At 41.4% G+C, this 16,314-nt stretch overlaps 2 protein-coding genes across 3 annotated transcripts; one reads left to right on the top strand and one right to left on the bottom strand.

Moving 5' to 3' along the window:
* Positions 1–328: 328 nt before the first annotated feature.
* LOC111659281 (ubiquilin-4) lies at positions 329–7,347 on the bottom strand. Its single transcript, XM_023412165.2, has 11 exons — positions 7,138–7,347; positions 4,982–5,133; positions 4,642–4,790; positions 4,266–4,528; positions 3,953–4,111; positions 3,549–3,771; positions 3,297–3,436; positions 2,671–2,754; positions 2,152–2,267; positions 1,905–2,067; positions 329–1,810 (listed from the first exon to the last, which is right to left on the bottom strand). Exons 1-11 carry the CDS (start codon positions 7,330–7,332, stop codon positions 1,658–1,660), a joined length of 1,797 nt encoding a protein of 598 aa, XP_023267933.2. The 5' UTR covers positions 7,333–7,347; the 3' UTR covers positions 329–1,657.
* Positions 7,348–9,121: 1,774 nt separating this feature from the next.
* Positions 9,122–11,904, top strand: LOC111659368 (lens fiber membrane intrinsic protein-like). 2 transcript variants are annotated; one of them, XM_023412312.2, is made up of 5 exons: positions 9,122–9,313; positions 10,095–10,303; positions 10,981–11,130; positions 11,220–11,354; positions 11,470–11,904. In XM_023412312.2, exons 2-5 carry the CDS (start codon positions 10,129–10,131, stop codon positions 11,529–11,531), a joined length of 522 nt encoding a protein of 173 aa, XP_023268080.1. In that variant the 5' UTR covers positions 9,122–9,313; positions 10,095–10,128; the 3' UTR covers positions 11,532–11,904. The 2 variants fall into 2 exon arrangements, with proteins under 2 accessions (XP_023268080.1, XP_023268079.1); XM_023412311.2 differs by lacking the exon at positions 9,122–9,313 and adding an exon at positions 9,360–9,556.
* Positions 11,905–16,314: the final 4,410 nt, after the last annotated feature.

The raw sequence follows: 16,314 nt of genomic DNA, 5'->3' as shown, positions 1-16,314 counted from the left end.
ATTCAAGTTACTCACAATTATTTTTCCAATCTACATCATGCCTATGAATTTAGGGAAACCTATCAGTTCCTCTCTACGAAATTATTGGGAAATAAGGTATCTGCTAAATAAAGTGTTACCAATAATTGTTCCACACAAGCTGTGTTTAACACACCTTTCAATGTGACCAATTTTTCCCCAAAGACAGATCACTTACATACCGCTTTTCAAACTGCAACATTTTTATAATCTAACAACAAACAAAAACAGAGCAAGAATCTAAGGGTTGTACAGGAATTTAAATGCCAGAAAATCAAAAGGCCATAATCAACCGACACAGGGCGGAGACTGTTTTTGACCATGTTTTATTTTTTTAGTACAGTACTGTTAAAAGTTAGTTCCAACATGTTCAATTGGGAGATGGGTTTTCTTTTCAGCTGAGGTCAACAGACAAAGCAAAGCTATCAAAGCAGTTGCCAAGGTTACCACAACTACAATGCTGAGATTTTCAAAAGGAAAAAGAATAAGACAACCTAGAACTTGATTTTAGAAACGTATGGTGCCACCATATCAGAATTGGTTGTAAAGCCTTTCCATGATTTACTCATTTATTTTTTTTAACTCACATGATTTCCACATTTATTTTATGCGAGACAAATCATAATTATCTCTAGGTACTAACTGCACCTCGAAAAAAAAAAAAAGAAAAAGAAAATAAAATGAAGAATCAGATTAAAATGAAAGAAAGCTTGTTTGTTTCATTCATATTCATTCTAACAGTGTCCTCTGCTTCAGAGCTGCTGCAATGTGATATTTGATTATGGTTACAGTTCTGGATGATGCTGTGTGGAATTCATTGGTGGTTTCTAATTAACCCGCCGAGTGAGGGTGTAATTTGCTGACAATGCTCTTATAGGGCAGGGGAGGACAGAAGGCACAGCAGTGGTGCCTCAGAAGGAAAAGACACTGTGAACCCGAGAGTGGGCACTTTTATCTGGAATGACAAATTACAAGTTTAGGGAAGTGTGGAGGGCGTCATTTTCTGAAGCGTTTGCAATAAATAGTGAAAATTGTTGGGCAAAAACAGCTATTTATGTAAAATCTGGAGAACAGGGAAAGAGGGAGGAATGAGATTGAATTCCTGTATGGACAGGATGTTCTGTCTGTATACCAGAAGATCTTCATGTACTGATTTGTGAGTTAAATGCTAACAAACTGTCTCATGATGGCCACGTATGAAACAGAGCCAACAGCCAATCACATCATGTGGGTTTAATCTGTGTTGTGTAAATGTCTGTTTGTGACACTCCACTCCAGTTTTATGTGAAGAAAACAATGAATGAAGAAATGGTTGGGAATCCCTTTTCAGGAGAGGTTTTCGCCCCTTCTCTCTGCACCAGAACACCCCTCAAGGTGAGAGTGGTTCAGTCCGGCTCTACAGCAGCACTCTGGGACAGAGATCTGAGTGGATGACGCCAAAAAGAGAAAGTATGGGGACTAGGGAATGATCTGAGAACAGATGTAGAATGAGGGTCTTACAGATCCTGCCCGAGTTTATTCTGTAAAGTTTGGGACCATACACTTTAATTTCTCTTGGTTCTCTGTAGATGCTGGGTGTGTGTATGAGTTAGGTATGTGTGTATGCACGTGTCTGTGTGTCAGTATGCACTGTATGTCTTTACGAGGGCTGTGAGCCCAGCAGTCTCTCGATAGCGGCGTTGATGTCTCCTCCAGTAGCGATGAGGGCCTGCAGGTTGGCCTCGCGGTTGATGAAGCCCATCGCGTTCAGCTGGTCCAGCTGGGACTGGAACCGCACCTCTGGGGTCTGGGTCTACAGGGAAAACATTAACAGAAGATTTTAAAAATAAAAAATCATCATAGAGGTGTGAAGGGTGCAATTCCATAGCATGTGTGCAGGTGTGTACCGTTGCACTTCCTCCTCCACTTCCTCCAGCAAACATCTGGAGCATCTGTTGCATCAGCTGCTGCTGGGCGGTGTTCGTTCCTGCACTGCTGGGTGAAGAGGCCGGGTTCTCTGTGGGCATGCCCCCTCCTGTTGGTATGCCAGGAATTCCACCTGACATCAAACTAGGGCCAAAAGAAAATCAGGAGTTGAAAAAAATATCACTTTTAAAAAATGCAACATGTGTGAATCTGTCTGTGTGCGCATACCTGGGCATGAGGCCCGGTGCTTCTGTCTGCAGTGTCTGTAGGCCCTGTTGGATCTGCATTAGAGCCTGCATGGCCCGGGGGTTGGTCATAACTGACAGGGCTTCTGGGTTCTGCATCTGCAACCAAACAGGAAAAGTAGCAAAGAATCAAGCAATTGATCAATTGATCAATTCATCGTCCAACTAAAGCATCAAAAAAGTAAAAGCACAATCAAAGACTGTAGTTGCCAAATGTCTGCGCGTTTTTGAGAAAATGACCAGAGGTTTATCTAAAATATCTGAACTGGTAACAAAACCTTTATGGTAGATATCTACAATCCTTGAGACAAAAATGCTCAGCATGTACAGATACATATCTATTTCACATCACCCAGATTATGGCTTCTTACGATATATTGCCCCCTATGGGCCAATCAGTGCCATTCTTTGTCATGGTACCAGGACTATTTTTGTGCCCTTTTAGAAGGATCTTAAGATCAATACTAAAGCCTGAGATATTGGACTGAAATGTGTGCGGTACCTGCTGCAGAAAGATGGGCAGCTGAGCTCTGAACTGTTCCTGCAGCTGTGGGTTTCCAGCAAACAAGGGATTATTCATCAAAACCTGGTAGAGAGAGAGAAAGATCGGTCAGGGTAATTTGCCATTCCACATCAGGCTATGCTTCTTACGCACTACAGCTGATATTTAAATGATATGAATTATAGCACAATTAGGAAAATTTCAAACAAATGAGCCCCTTTCTTTCTTTCTGCTTGTGCAGAACGCCACCATAAACTTCTTCTGGTTTACCATGCAGTCCGCATTGTTTATTAAAAGCAAATAAGTCAGAGCCATGTTATTTACTCTTTCTTACAGTTTGCTGCAAATGCAAGCGAGCTTAATAGACAATCCGCTCTGTTCTCTGTGGGCTTATCAGTCTAATGCACAACAGGCCTAGCCAGATCCCTCTATTTACAATTCATTACAAACTGAAGAGTTCAATACAAACAATCAAATCCACATGTGGTAGGCAATCTGAATAACAAAGAGTTCTATGACCAGATTTTAATCTAGAATTTCAGGGTTTGTAATATGACAATCGGTGTGTTTCCTCTGCGGTGGTGGCTGTGTGAATGTGTGTGTACATTCATCTTTCCACTCCTTACCTGGGAGGCCAACTCTGGGTTTTGAGCCAGTGACTGCATCATACTGCGCATGTAGGGAGCAGACAGCATGTTCTGCATCAGCTGGGGGTTTTCTGAGATCTGCTGCAGTAGACTCTGCATGCCCGGGCTGTTGAACATGCCTGCAACACACAGAAATGTCAGTTGATGTGAATGTGTATAGTAAATAAAGTAACTGATTATCTTTCAAGTACACAACAGATATATTGAGAATCACAGCCTGCTCTGTCTTACCATTGCCCAGACTGCCAGGATTGATGCCCAGAGGGTTGGACACACTAGGGTTGGTGCCCCCAGTGGTGCTAGTGCTTCCTGTGGTGCCCCCTCCACTCTCAGAGGGATTAGAAGAATTTGGTGGGCCCCACGGATTGGGCAGGGGCTCCCGGTTCTCTGTCCGTGAAGGCTGGGCACCAGACTCAGAGCTGCCACCTAGAGCTGAGAACGGGTTGCTACCAAACTACAGGGAAAGAGATCAGACACATTTAAAAACAAAACAGTCATCAAAACATAATGTAGTTAGCCACTTAACAAAAAAATAATCACAAAAGGTTACAGAATGTGTGAAAACAAATCCTAAAAAGGTTTCAATATAGTGCACACAATGAAAGATTTGATCAGTAAACATTCCTCCCAGCTACCTGTTCCCTGGCAGCACTGAACATGGGTTCCTGGATGTCTGTGTACATCCTTCGCAGGGCATTGTAACCTCCCGGGATGCTCTCCAAGTTGCTCAAAGCCCGGTCCTGGTTCCGCATCATTTCCTGCATCATGGCCGGGTTCCTGGCCAACTCCATAGTCTGGGAGGTGAGATAAAAGGGGAGAGGAGGTTTTCAAAACAGAGCTAGCAAAATGCTGAATAAAAAGACCCAATGGCTCATTGGGTCATAACCTACTGTTATAATGTCTGTGCTAACAATATAAGTGCCATTCAGCCCTCAATATTTCCTTCACCTGTCTCATGAGCTCAGGGTTGTTGAGCATGTGGGAGATCTCAGGGTTGCGCTCCATCAGCTGTTGCATCTGAGGGTTGGCCATGATCATCTGCCTCATCAGGTCTGGGTTGGACATCATGTTCTGCACCAGCGGGTTCTCCATGATCTGAGAAAGCATCTCTGGGTTGGACATGAGCTGCCTCTGCATCTGCTGCTGCAGTTCCATGAAGTTAGCTGAGCCCATGCCCAGTCCAGCCAGACCGGCCAGGTCACCAAAGCCAGCTGAGGGAGGCCAGATGGGTGGGTGATGATTAAACGCGATTAAACACATCTTTGTGGTGCTGAACTGATAAAGGGCAATTGAACGTAAAATAGTTACACACAGATGGACTCACTCAGTATGTTGGGCGTTTGTGTGGGTGGTGGGGCGGAGCCAGTAGAGCCTGCTGTAGAGGAGGGGTTGGCGCCTGGACTAGAGGTGGATGTACTGCCTGCTTGAGTGGAGGTTGAGCTAGAGGCTGAGGTGCTACCACCATCTCCTGCCCTGCAAAAGTAATTTGTAGGGAGAAATTCAGAACATATGCAAGCCAATAGTTTGGTTGTAAGTTAAACATAAATGCAACTACAAATGCAGTTCACTGATTTCCACACCAAGATTACATTGCAAAGCTAATGAATTGTACAGGTCAGCTAAAAAATGTTCTGTAGAACCAACAAGTTTTGTTTAATAATTACTTGTGAGCTGTCTTTATGACTAGGTGAACTGTCAGGCCATCCTTGATGCCATGTTGGCTGAGGCTGTCGCCATCCTTCAAGATCTTCCCTGCAAAAATCAGAACCAACTGGTCCTGTTTGGCTTTGAACCGCCTCGAGATTTCTTCTTTGAACTGTAAGAGAGCAAAAAATAAAAAACAAAAATTAGCTATTAGACAGAAAATGGGAAATCAAGAGAGGGGAAAAAGGTGAGGAAGAAACTGGAAAGGAAAAGGGTATTAATTAGAATGACATGGTTACACTTCAGTAGTGCTGCTCTAATCTGTTTCTGTTCTGTTGCAACCTTCAAGCCTTAAAGATCGAATTTCCGAGAAAGTCCTCTGTACTTATCCTATTATCAGTGGTCTCGAAATCTACCAAATCACTGTTACTGTCTGACTACTGTATGAACCATAATTCACAAAGAGAACGGTCTCATCCTGAAGGAGCCTGCAGTACCATTCCATCTTTAATTTTCACTGTTAATAATACATTTCACTCATTTTAACACTGAGCCTCAATAACCACCTGTAGTGCTGCTATTTGCACGCAGGAACAGTTAACAATACAATTGACAGAATAAGACTTTTATTATTGATTGATTGACTTTATTTTCCACCTCAGTGGAAATTTGTCTTTGGCTTCTTTTAAAGAAAGTACAATAAATACATACAATCCGCACATGCACACCATTAAAAATGGGCAAGTAGCAGCAGGTTAAATAAATGAATTAATCAACTGAGACATATGAGAGAGAACAGACTGATCCATGTCATGCGTAACTTAATGATGCAAGTAACATTACTATTATTTATCAATTTTATACCAGTGTATGCTGGAACACCTGGCTAAAACTGACAGAGTATAATACAACAGTCCTGCAATACATCGTACCTTCATGACGGTTATAGTGTTCAGTTTTTATTGAAACTCTTTTAGAGGTGTTATTTCAACTGTTTGGTCACTTTGGTGGATGTAGTCTGTGATGCTGCTGGACTGTACTGAATTATACAGAGGGGTGTGTCTGTTATTTAGCCTTTCCTCACTGATATAAATGCAGTGGGGAAAAAATAATAGAAACACCCGTCAGTATAACACAATACAATTCTACAGCACCACAAACTATAGCCTCCAAAATGGCCATAAAGTTGAATCAACGCCTTTCTAAAACAGTTTCAACACAAAGTGAATATTATTGCCTTCATGAAGGGAGGGTTTATTGAAGTTATGGGAGGACTGCTGTATTAGACTGTATTAGTTTTAGCTAGGTGTATCTACTAAACTGCCAGCAGGGTGTATATAAAACATTCACCTCAAAGACTGCAGAATATTCTGATTCTGCACATCACATATAAAGCCATGTGTAGTTAAGGAGGAGACACATGCTTAGAAATCAGAGACACAAGTCCAATGTTTGAACACTGAACCATGACACACATACCATTAAACAAAAATGGCTACTGAGGATCAAACGGTAATGACAGAAGCTCGACTACACGGCATACTATGTTACAGAAACTATGATTTCATTCTGCCTCCACGATTGCACTATGCTCTCATTGTAACACGTCTCCAAGCAAACAGCAGCTCTGAGAGTGCTGTATATTCCCAGGAAAGCTGAATGACTCAGTGGCAGCAGGGAGAATGTTCTAGAGTGAAAGCGAGCTCTGGTATCTTTTAAATCTGCTGAGCTGAGATGGGAAATGAAAGCGACACGGCACATCACCCACCCAAAACCACTTCTTTGGTTCTAACAGGCCATTATTGCCGAGGCACAGCTAAAGCGCAGCCCGTCAGCTGACACTTGTTTGGCTACATAGTTAGCTAACGTTGCCTTTGCTAACGATAACTAGCTAGATGTTAGCCATTAGCCGGCTAGCCGGTTAGCCATCTCAAATAATCACGTAGTTATATCTCTCTATTGGGTGTTAACGACGCTAATAACGCCGAACAGTTGTTAACCTAAGCAGTATTACTTTCACTACACATAACCTCTTTAATTTCACACACTCTCGGTTAGCCGGTAAGAGTGACGACAAATGCTAACATGGCTAACTAGCTTCCTAGCTGAAGTTGTGGGCAGGGGCATGACGTTAGAGCACGCACCAGAAAGCTCCGTGCCTGCTAAATCAACAAACCTGAGTGACAGAGGCATCTTCTGCGATGGCGATTTCTTCTTTGTCTTTAGGGGTTTTCACTGTGACCTTAATAATAGTTCCCTCCGAGGCTTCAGGTTTATTATTGTTGTTATTACCAGGATCTGCGGCGCCTTGGTCAGCCATCTTTACTCCACCAATGGAACAGCTCGGGTCTGGCGTCAGCTTCCGGGTCATAAGAGGTCAAACCTTTTTCCAGAACGAATCTCACACAGGTTCACATGTATGCCTGGTCACCTCAAGTATAGCACTAAAATAAATTCATCCCCTGAAATTTGCAGCACTGATACAGGTTTTGGTTGTTGTCTGTAGAAGAGGTGGCCTGCTGATCATGTGTCTAAAAGTTGTGGTTGTGTTACTCAAATGGAAACAGTAGTTGGTTTCACTTTACAGATGGTCAGTAAAGTTGTTTGAATATTTATTCTACCCAATAATAATGACAAGCAGACTATATGAAAATGTTGTGAACATGTGAGGTAGTGAAAAAAATAATTAGTCACTTAATCGCAACTTAATCAACAACAATTCTGTTAATGAATGAATTGTTTAAGTTATTTGACAAGTAAAATTGCTAAACATTTAGTTTCCTGTTTCTCAGATATAAGGATTTGATGTGTTTCCCTTTTTTTGAATCATTGTAAACTGAATGTCTTTTACAGCATGCTTCATATTCAAGCTAAGGTTTGCTGTAACAGGCATGTTGTCAAGCTTGATTAATCAATTAATTATCTGATTTGTCCAGGAACTTAAAGGTAAAAAAAAATCAACTGGAGTGCATTTGATTAATTGCCACTGTCAATCATTTATTTCCATCCGTGGCTGAATCTGAAGAGACAATTCTGACGAGGGTTTCACAACGGTCAGGCTCCTTGCTCAGAGTTTAGGGGCAGTTCGCGAACAGATCAAACCTGCAACTGGCCAGAGTCTTTGGGGAACCAATAGCTGGTCTAATATTAGACACTAAATACTATAACACAGTGAGAATGTGGAAATAATCATGTTAATTCAGCCTGTCTGATCGATGTTGACCTGTTCAGGAGTCATCCAGAGGCACTCGACGCCTCTGTTGCCTCTGGCTTGGGCCAGAGGTGCCACCAGCAGTTGTTCATGGACATGCTTAGCCTGACATTGTGCTCTCTTACCTTTTATCTTGCTCATTTCAGTCACTTCAGCAGGGGTCAGTTCTCTAAACTTTGGGCCATACAGCCTACAGTATCAGCCATTTCTCATTCATTTATCTTACCACAGACTCAGGGACTCAAACATCCCCTCATTTATCCTCATGCGTACACCAAACACATGCCAACAAACAGAATGTCCAGCAGAAATTATTCCTACTCCCTGACTTCTTTCGTTACAAGAGTATAGTTCAATTTAAACTGTGGCTGTGTCTTTAATTTTTGGCCACTAAATAAATATTTTGTCTATTGAATACCCTTTTTTTAAAAAACTTTTTGTAAGATTATGTGTGTTAAAGAGATCAAGGGCGAGCGCAAGCATGCATCTGTATTTTTTGCATGTGTTTCTGTGAGTTACATTAGTTTCATAAAATGTTCTATTTCTAAACATTTATCCCAATCTAGTCTGTAATGCAGACCTCACAATATAAAAACAGAAAAAGATATTGGATTTTAGCTAAGACAGTCCTATAAGAGGGAGAAAGAGATACTGCCTGTATAGAGCGCTCCCTCTATATGTGTCCCTCCATGCCTCCACAGTCATGACAGCCCTGAAAGAAAAGTGTCTGTTTCAGCATGTTGCTTTGACGCAGACAGTCCTGCATACCTTTGCATATCCCCAGTTCTAGAGCACACCATTTACAAACAAACAAAACCCAAAAAAAAGAAACATGGACCTCCACCCCTTTTCCAAGGCCCCACACACACACTCACACACACACTCAAATGTACAGGGTCACATGAACTGCGGCCCCTGTAGTGTCTCATTCAAGTTCCACACAGGGAGACTGATGGCTGCAAAGGATTTTGCTTTCATCGACAGAAAAAAACGAGGGGGCAACTTTTTGGTTGTAGTATTGTCTATGACTCTCTCTCTTTCCAATCAAGTGAGCAACAGCTCTCTCTCTTTTCCCCTCCACCCGTCTCTATCTTTACCTCTGGAAGGTGGGCAGTAGAGAGGGTGCATTTCCAGAAACAAGGTAAGGGTTCATATTTCAGGCTGGTTTTTGTGTGCGGATGTGAGAGCGGGACATTTACATTTATGATGACTGTGATTGGATAGAGGCTGGTAGAATCAGATAAAACCTCATTACTGCTGAACAAACACTGGTGTGGATCTGGAGGGGGGACCACAACTATCTGCATCTTCATAAAGAATAGCGTGTACTGTGGTTTTGCTTTACACTCGTTCAACTAATAGTGATGTTTCCACTAAAGAAGAGGTAAATATGTTTGATAAATAGTTTGAGGAAATCCACTCCGCTTCATTTTTTAATTTTAGAGTAAATCAGGGGGTTAAAACAGTTTAAATGTATTTCATACATGTTCATATACAGAGCAATATTTGCAGTTTCAATGTTTGTTTCATGTTTTGCTGGTTTTCCTTTTTGTGGAGTGGCTTTCTGATTGGCTGGCACCAAACAGCCCCAAATATTTAATTTGTTGACGAGATTAACTACAACATCGCCATTTTTCCAGATCCTCTGAAGTTTTGGCAGAATATGTATGAATATTGTTGCATTTTCTAAGATACCTAAGGTTATATCATTGCACATGCACAATGCAACAATAGGAAATTATCTTAATACATACAGTGTGTTATATATTTAATTTCTTTAGTTGCAGCTCTTGAGACAATGTGTTACATTTTCTCCACACATGTGTAAGTCTGTGTGTGCACATGTGTATGTAGTGCATCAATAGCAAACGATGATTTTACAATATCAGTAGCGCGCCTAAATGTTATTACTTCTCCCACAGTTGCTCTGCGGCGGCCCCATTATCTCAGCTCAAGATGTACAGCTTCATGGGAGGGGGCCTGTTCTGTGCTATCGTGGGTAATATCCTATTGGTGGTCTCCACTGCAACTGACTACTGGATGCAGTACCGTCTCTCTGGAAACTATGCCCACCAGGGTCTGTGGAGGTACTGCATGTCCAACAAGTGTTACATGCAGACTGACAGCATAGGTAAGAGTTTTTGTTTGTTTGTTTTTTTTTTGTATTCCCATGGGACGGCCAAGATAACAATTAAGACGAATCAAAAGCACATGCAGGGCTGTGTTTCTGTCAGGGGAGTGGGTAGTTTTATTTTACCCATGACCTTGCACTGTAGTTGTATAACTGCAGAGGCTCATGCTTGACAATCTTGACTTTGGACCCCTGCCCGCCATTTCACTCGAAGTCCTTGCATATTTCACAATCATCTGATGCAAGAGCTGTGCCTTCTCTTGAAAGTGTGAGAGCCTCTGTCTGGTGCAGCGTAGCTACTGTCCCATCTTGTTCTTCTATTCCGGTTCAACGGTTGGCTTGTGAATGCCAAGAGTAAAATGTTTTCTTAGAATTATGGGATGGACAAACAATTAAATTGCTTATATGATGGCAAAATAATGTACTGGTTAGTGTGCCTGAGCTAAAAATTTGAATCATATCTGGAGAGATAATCACATTCCCCTACATGGATCAATGAATTGACACATTAAAAGGCAAAAATCACTGACTCTTTGGACTGACAGTAAAAATGATCTTGACAGATGTCATGTCAGTATTAATCAATCAATCATCAAGAATGTTTGTAAATACATTTTGACGTAGTAAAGATGACGTAATTAATTGATAATTGATGATTTCTGTCTCTTTCCTTGCAGCTTACTGGAATGCCACCAGAGCTTTCATGATCCTCTCAGGGATGTCGTGCTTTGCAGGCATCATCGCTGGCATCATGTCCTTTGCACACTTCTCCTCCTTTGAAAGGTTCAACCGCTCCTTTGCTGCAGGAATCATGTTTTTTGTCTCCAGTGAGTTGTCTTTCTTTAGACCTGATGCACACACAGAATCACACGTAGCTTCAGTAGAAGTGACAAACACTTTCCTCTGTCCCTCTCAGCTTTCTTTGTTCTGCTGGGTATGGCCATCTATACTGGAGTGACGATCAACTTCCTGGGAAGGCGCTTCGGTGACTGGCGCTTCTCCTGGTCCTACATACTGGGCTGGGTGGCCATGCTTATGACCTTCTTTGCAGGTGAGGAGGGCCGTGTAATCTGAGATTATCTATAGTCCTGTTGATGCAGTATGAATGAAATGTTAGTATATAACAGAGTGAACATCACCAAACACACTGCCTCTGTCTGTTGCAGGTATTTTCTACATATGTGCCTACAGAATGTGTGAATGCAGGAGAGGAACTGGCCCACGCTAGAGGGAGACAAACAGTGTGTTTTTTTTTTGTGTTTTTTTTAAAAAGGGGACTATGGCACTTTGAATAGAAGAAAAGCATTAGGTTATACACTAAAGCAGTTTTGACTGATCTGCTGAAGAGATGATGGCTGATGCTGCGCCTGGAGGCCTTTGACGTTCTGCTTAACATGGTTTTTCTAAAAGTCACTTTCTCGCAATGTGGATTTTTTAGGAATATCCATGATGATAGTACAGAGGAAAAGGAAACTTAATTAAACTAATCATGTGCCTAATTATTGTAATGTGATATTGGTATTATTTAACTTCCTCTACCAGGGCTTTTTTTTTTTTCATCTTTCTGTAATTTGGTACATTCAATAAAACTGGTCCTCAAACGTTAGTGTGATTCTTGCAGTTGTACTGACAGGCCGCCAGAAGATGGCAGCACCAAAGCACTCCACCAGAGCAGGGAGCTTCTTGATGGGGGACATAGACATGGCATTACAGAGTGACTCAGGATTAAATATGTGATAAAACAGCAAGATACAGAGAAACACTTTGTAGTAGTAGTAGGTGAAATATATTGTGAGAATATAGAAATATTGGTCTACACAGCAGAGAACAATACATTAAAGATATACTGTCCATATGTTTCTCTCAGGACTCCCCCTGAAGCTGTGTGCTTTGGCCCTGACGAGGGCCGACGAGTATGTTCTTTATTGTGTTGTTGTTCATGGGAAAATTTTTCAGCATCCAGGGCGCCAGTATGATTTTCCACAACATGTTTGTTGACATCCCCTCAGTGCAATGAAGTACAGACAGTACATGGAAAAATGGTAGGAGGCTCTGTGTGTGTGTGTGTGTGTGTGTGTGTGTGTGTGTGTGTGTGTGTGTATGTGTGTGTGTGTGTGTGTGTGACAGCAGAACATAACCTGAGAACAAGATCATGTTCTTGGAACGGGGGAACCAGGGTGGGGTCTCCAGCCGCTGATTGTTCCATCCCCCTCTGTCTTTAATAACTGCTTCCTGCTGCTTCTTGGTGTGCACCGGGTCCTCACCATCAGCTGCGAGGAAAAGAGCAGTAGCTGCTGAGGTAATGAATGCTTTGGCTACTTGGTGACGCAGAAACAATGAGAGAAATGTAAACAGTCACTGGACAGATCCCATGATCCAAGTTTCCATACTTGGTCCCTTTAAAACAAGGGGGTAAATACTGAGGAGGTGATATTTCCATTCATCACTTCACACATGCATTAAGAACACATGAGAACATAATGAGTCATTTGTACGAGTGTGATACTGTGAATCGTTATAGAAAAAGATTGTAGTATTAATAGTTTCTGGGTTAAAGTACTGGTCTTTTTATTTACTGAGAAAATCACATTGCACATAAATCTCCAAAACATTTTAAATATTATTTTGTCCAAAATAAGGGAAGAAAATCACCAGTCATGTATTTTAACTGCAATTTGTTTTACCTCAAACACCATGTACTTTACAGAAAAAAAAAAAATAGTAATGGCATCACTGCAGAGAAAAGCTAGCTGCATTTTCTCCCTCATTCTGTTGTATATGTGCAATATGATGAAACAGGTGAAAAAGGTGAGTTTGCACTGAAACTGTCTCAGCTGCAAGCAAGCTTCTCTACCGCTAAGAAAAATACAAATTTAAGACTGAATGTGAGCAGAAAGTCCTAAACTTTGTTGTAAATGTTTCTCATTTGCCTATTACCAACAGAAACTGGCCAGGCCAGTGTACTTGAAGTTGAAGTGTAACTTAAGTTGAGCAATGCACATACTCAAAGCCCATTAAAAAGTTTCATAGGTGAGTGATTCGGTGCAGGCATGCAAGGTTAAGGTCACGTGACAGGTCTGCTCGCCCGTCTGTTCGCCACAGTGTTTGTTGGACATGCTGTCGGTGAGAACACCTGGTAGTTTTCACTGACAGCACCTGTTGATATATGTGGCAGTCTGCTCAATATGGCTAATTTTACAGACCTGCAATTTCTCTCACTTCAAACAGGAGGGTGCCCTCTCTCCAGGTTAGAACACTGTCTCTCTCGGAGGCAGCTGTTCAGCCAGGTGTTTATGTGGGACACAGAGGCACAGATATATAAAACACACACACACACACACACACACACACACACACACACACACACACACACACACACAGTCAAAGCAGAATTAATGTTGAGGGAAGTGGTGGATATTGTATTTTATGGAGTATTGTGCTGAAACTTGAGATGAGACTGTTTTAAGGAATTTGATTATTTCATTGAATCAGTTTTGGAGACACACATACAAAATACAGCATAAATTTTATGCTATGAGCAAGAATTTGTACACAAGCAAATAGACACTGTCACTGGTGTGCCTGATTGAGATGTGTTATACGTATGTGTATACGTTTCTGTCTATGAGTGAATACGTAAAGTTTTTATCACTGTGTCATACACACTGTACAACTATTCCCTGCCGGCAGTAACGTACAAGACACCACACATTTATAAAAGCCAAATACAAAACGCTGAGTGCAGATTTTCAAAGTAAGAAAAAAGTTCAAATATGGAAAACCCAACTTGAGCAACTTTCACAATCCATTCTTCAGACCTTCACTGTCTACAGCAAATTTCACAAATCACTGACAAAAACATTTATTATTTGCACTAAATAATAGGGAGTAATTTAGATTAGTATATACTGTATGTCTTTAACTGGTTCAATGTGGCACATACACACGTACTGTATATATCTATGATGGATCATGCAGACTCTTTGGCCTGGTCTTCCACTGACTGACGGCCCGAGTTATTGCGCTTAGTGATGGAAGATTACGCTGACACAGCAGGACCTTAGAAAAACTGTCCTCATCCCACCCAGCCACGTCCTATGGGGGCTTCTCCCCGATCACCACGCAGCCAGTCTCTCCCATTGTGGCTCACTGATCCCAAATGTTCCCAAAAATCACACACCTTCTCTACCATCTAATCTGCATACTATAACAGACATTTTTTCACTGATAATATCGTCTGCTTTCAATGCAAGATAACAACACAAGCTATCATTTATCAATCAGACAGTGTTGTTTTTGGAAAGACTTTATTGTGCTGCACAAGTAAACACTAATGTGAGACAGAGAGATAATAAAACATTGCACAGGAAAACGAGGAAGAATAAAAGAATATAATTTACACATCTTGTCATAAATAAAGTCTACACATCAGTGACTATGAAGTGGTTCATTTTACATAAAATACACAACTTGTGAGTGGATGTCTGCTGCAACTCCTGGGTGTTTTTAGAGGAGAGGTTGTGTAGTTGGAGAAAACTGTTTGGCTGAAGGTAACATCAGTTTGAATGGGACAGATGTGGGTTCAGCAGAGAATCTCTAGGTGTTATTGGTCCTATCTGAACCTTTATGTAAAAATAGTCATAATTAACGTGGCACATATGTTGTTCATGAACATTTACTTGAATGCTTTACAAGGTTTTTTTTTTTGTTTTCTCTACATATTCGTTGTCCTGTATAGCATTCAGGTCCAAGCTCACAATGAACCTGATGACCGTTGATCCAACATAATGTAAGCTAAATAAACGAACACTGACAACAGGATGTCTCTCCACAATGAAAACAAAATGATTCCAGCTTTGGTCAGATCCCACTACTTTCTTCTGCACGAAAAAACTTCACATGATACACACCAGTTACAGTCTGTAACTATCCCTCCCTTTGTCAACAGCATCTCAAGGAGAAGATGATCTTTGCAAACAGACAAAAAATTATCATCTTAGTCCTAACGTGCATTTAGGGAACGTGGCCCTGGTTTGTCTCACAAACACTGAAGTCATTCTTCTCACATTGATGCTGCTCTTGAGCAGGAAGGTCATGAAATATCTTGTATAGACCTTGTGTAACTTCACTGGACACATTTCTGCAAACATCTTGCCAATGAGAACTGAATCACAGTAGAATAAACCAGTCTACTAACTAGTTTTGTCCATTGATCTTTTTCACCTCTTGTAAAGGAACTCTAGCAACTTGCCCACAAATGAAAATAGAATTGAAGAACTCCTCCTCAGGCCAAAGAGGTCAGTTTCACATTGTTTTCTGTGTATTGTCATTCATTGTAAACCATGTTGTGCATCTCTTGTCGATGTGCTGCTCTTGATCCTTCCCTGCCTTCGCTTATAACACACTGAAAGCAAAGATTCAGATTCATGAGAAATATACAGCAACTGCTAATCCATCTGTAGCCCCTTCACCACATTGCACATTGTGTGTCCATCCGGACATTTCTCTCTGCTTTTATGTCTATCTACCTATCCATGCCTGAAGGAGATGACAAACAAGATCACAAGACCTGATGATATAGAAATAGAAAAACCTTTTGAAGTTACAGTTGAAGGACACCAGGATGTAATTTAAGGTAAGCGGTAATAATACACCATGTTTTCCTTTTCAAGTGAGGCTGTCCTCGAAAAAAGGTCTGAAAATCGCTCAATCAGCACGCAATCAGTTGGAATAAAGACATCGCACAGCGCTGTGACACTGCAGCAAAGACAGACGCAGGGCTGATAAGTTGGAACCAGTTCAATTTCCTGCAGAGCACAATAAAAATAAAAAAATAAAAATGAGAACATACCGAGCGAAACAGCTTATCTGCAACCTGTGTGACTTGAACCGGTGTTTTTCAGCGTTAGTTAGAAGTGGCTTTACGTGTTTATTACATACGAAATGCATCAAACTAAGACAAGTATTGCAGCACAGACTGAATATAGCAGCAGCCCCCCCGCCTTAACCCC

The sequence above is a fragment of the Seriola lalandi genome, unplaced genomic scaffold (genome assembly GCF_002814215.2).
Source record: "Seriola lalandi dorsalis isolate HSWRI2012SDOR001 ecotype SW California unplaced genomic scaffold, Sedor1 jcf7180002054476, whole genome shotgun sequence".
NCBI lineage: Eukaryota > Metazoa > Chordata > Actinopteri > Carangiformes > Carangidae > Seriola > Seriola lalandi.
Note: the sequence above shows the minus strand (reverse complement) of the source record. Positions and strands in the feature narration are given on the sequence as shown.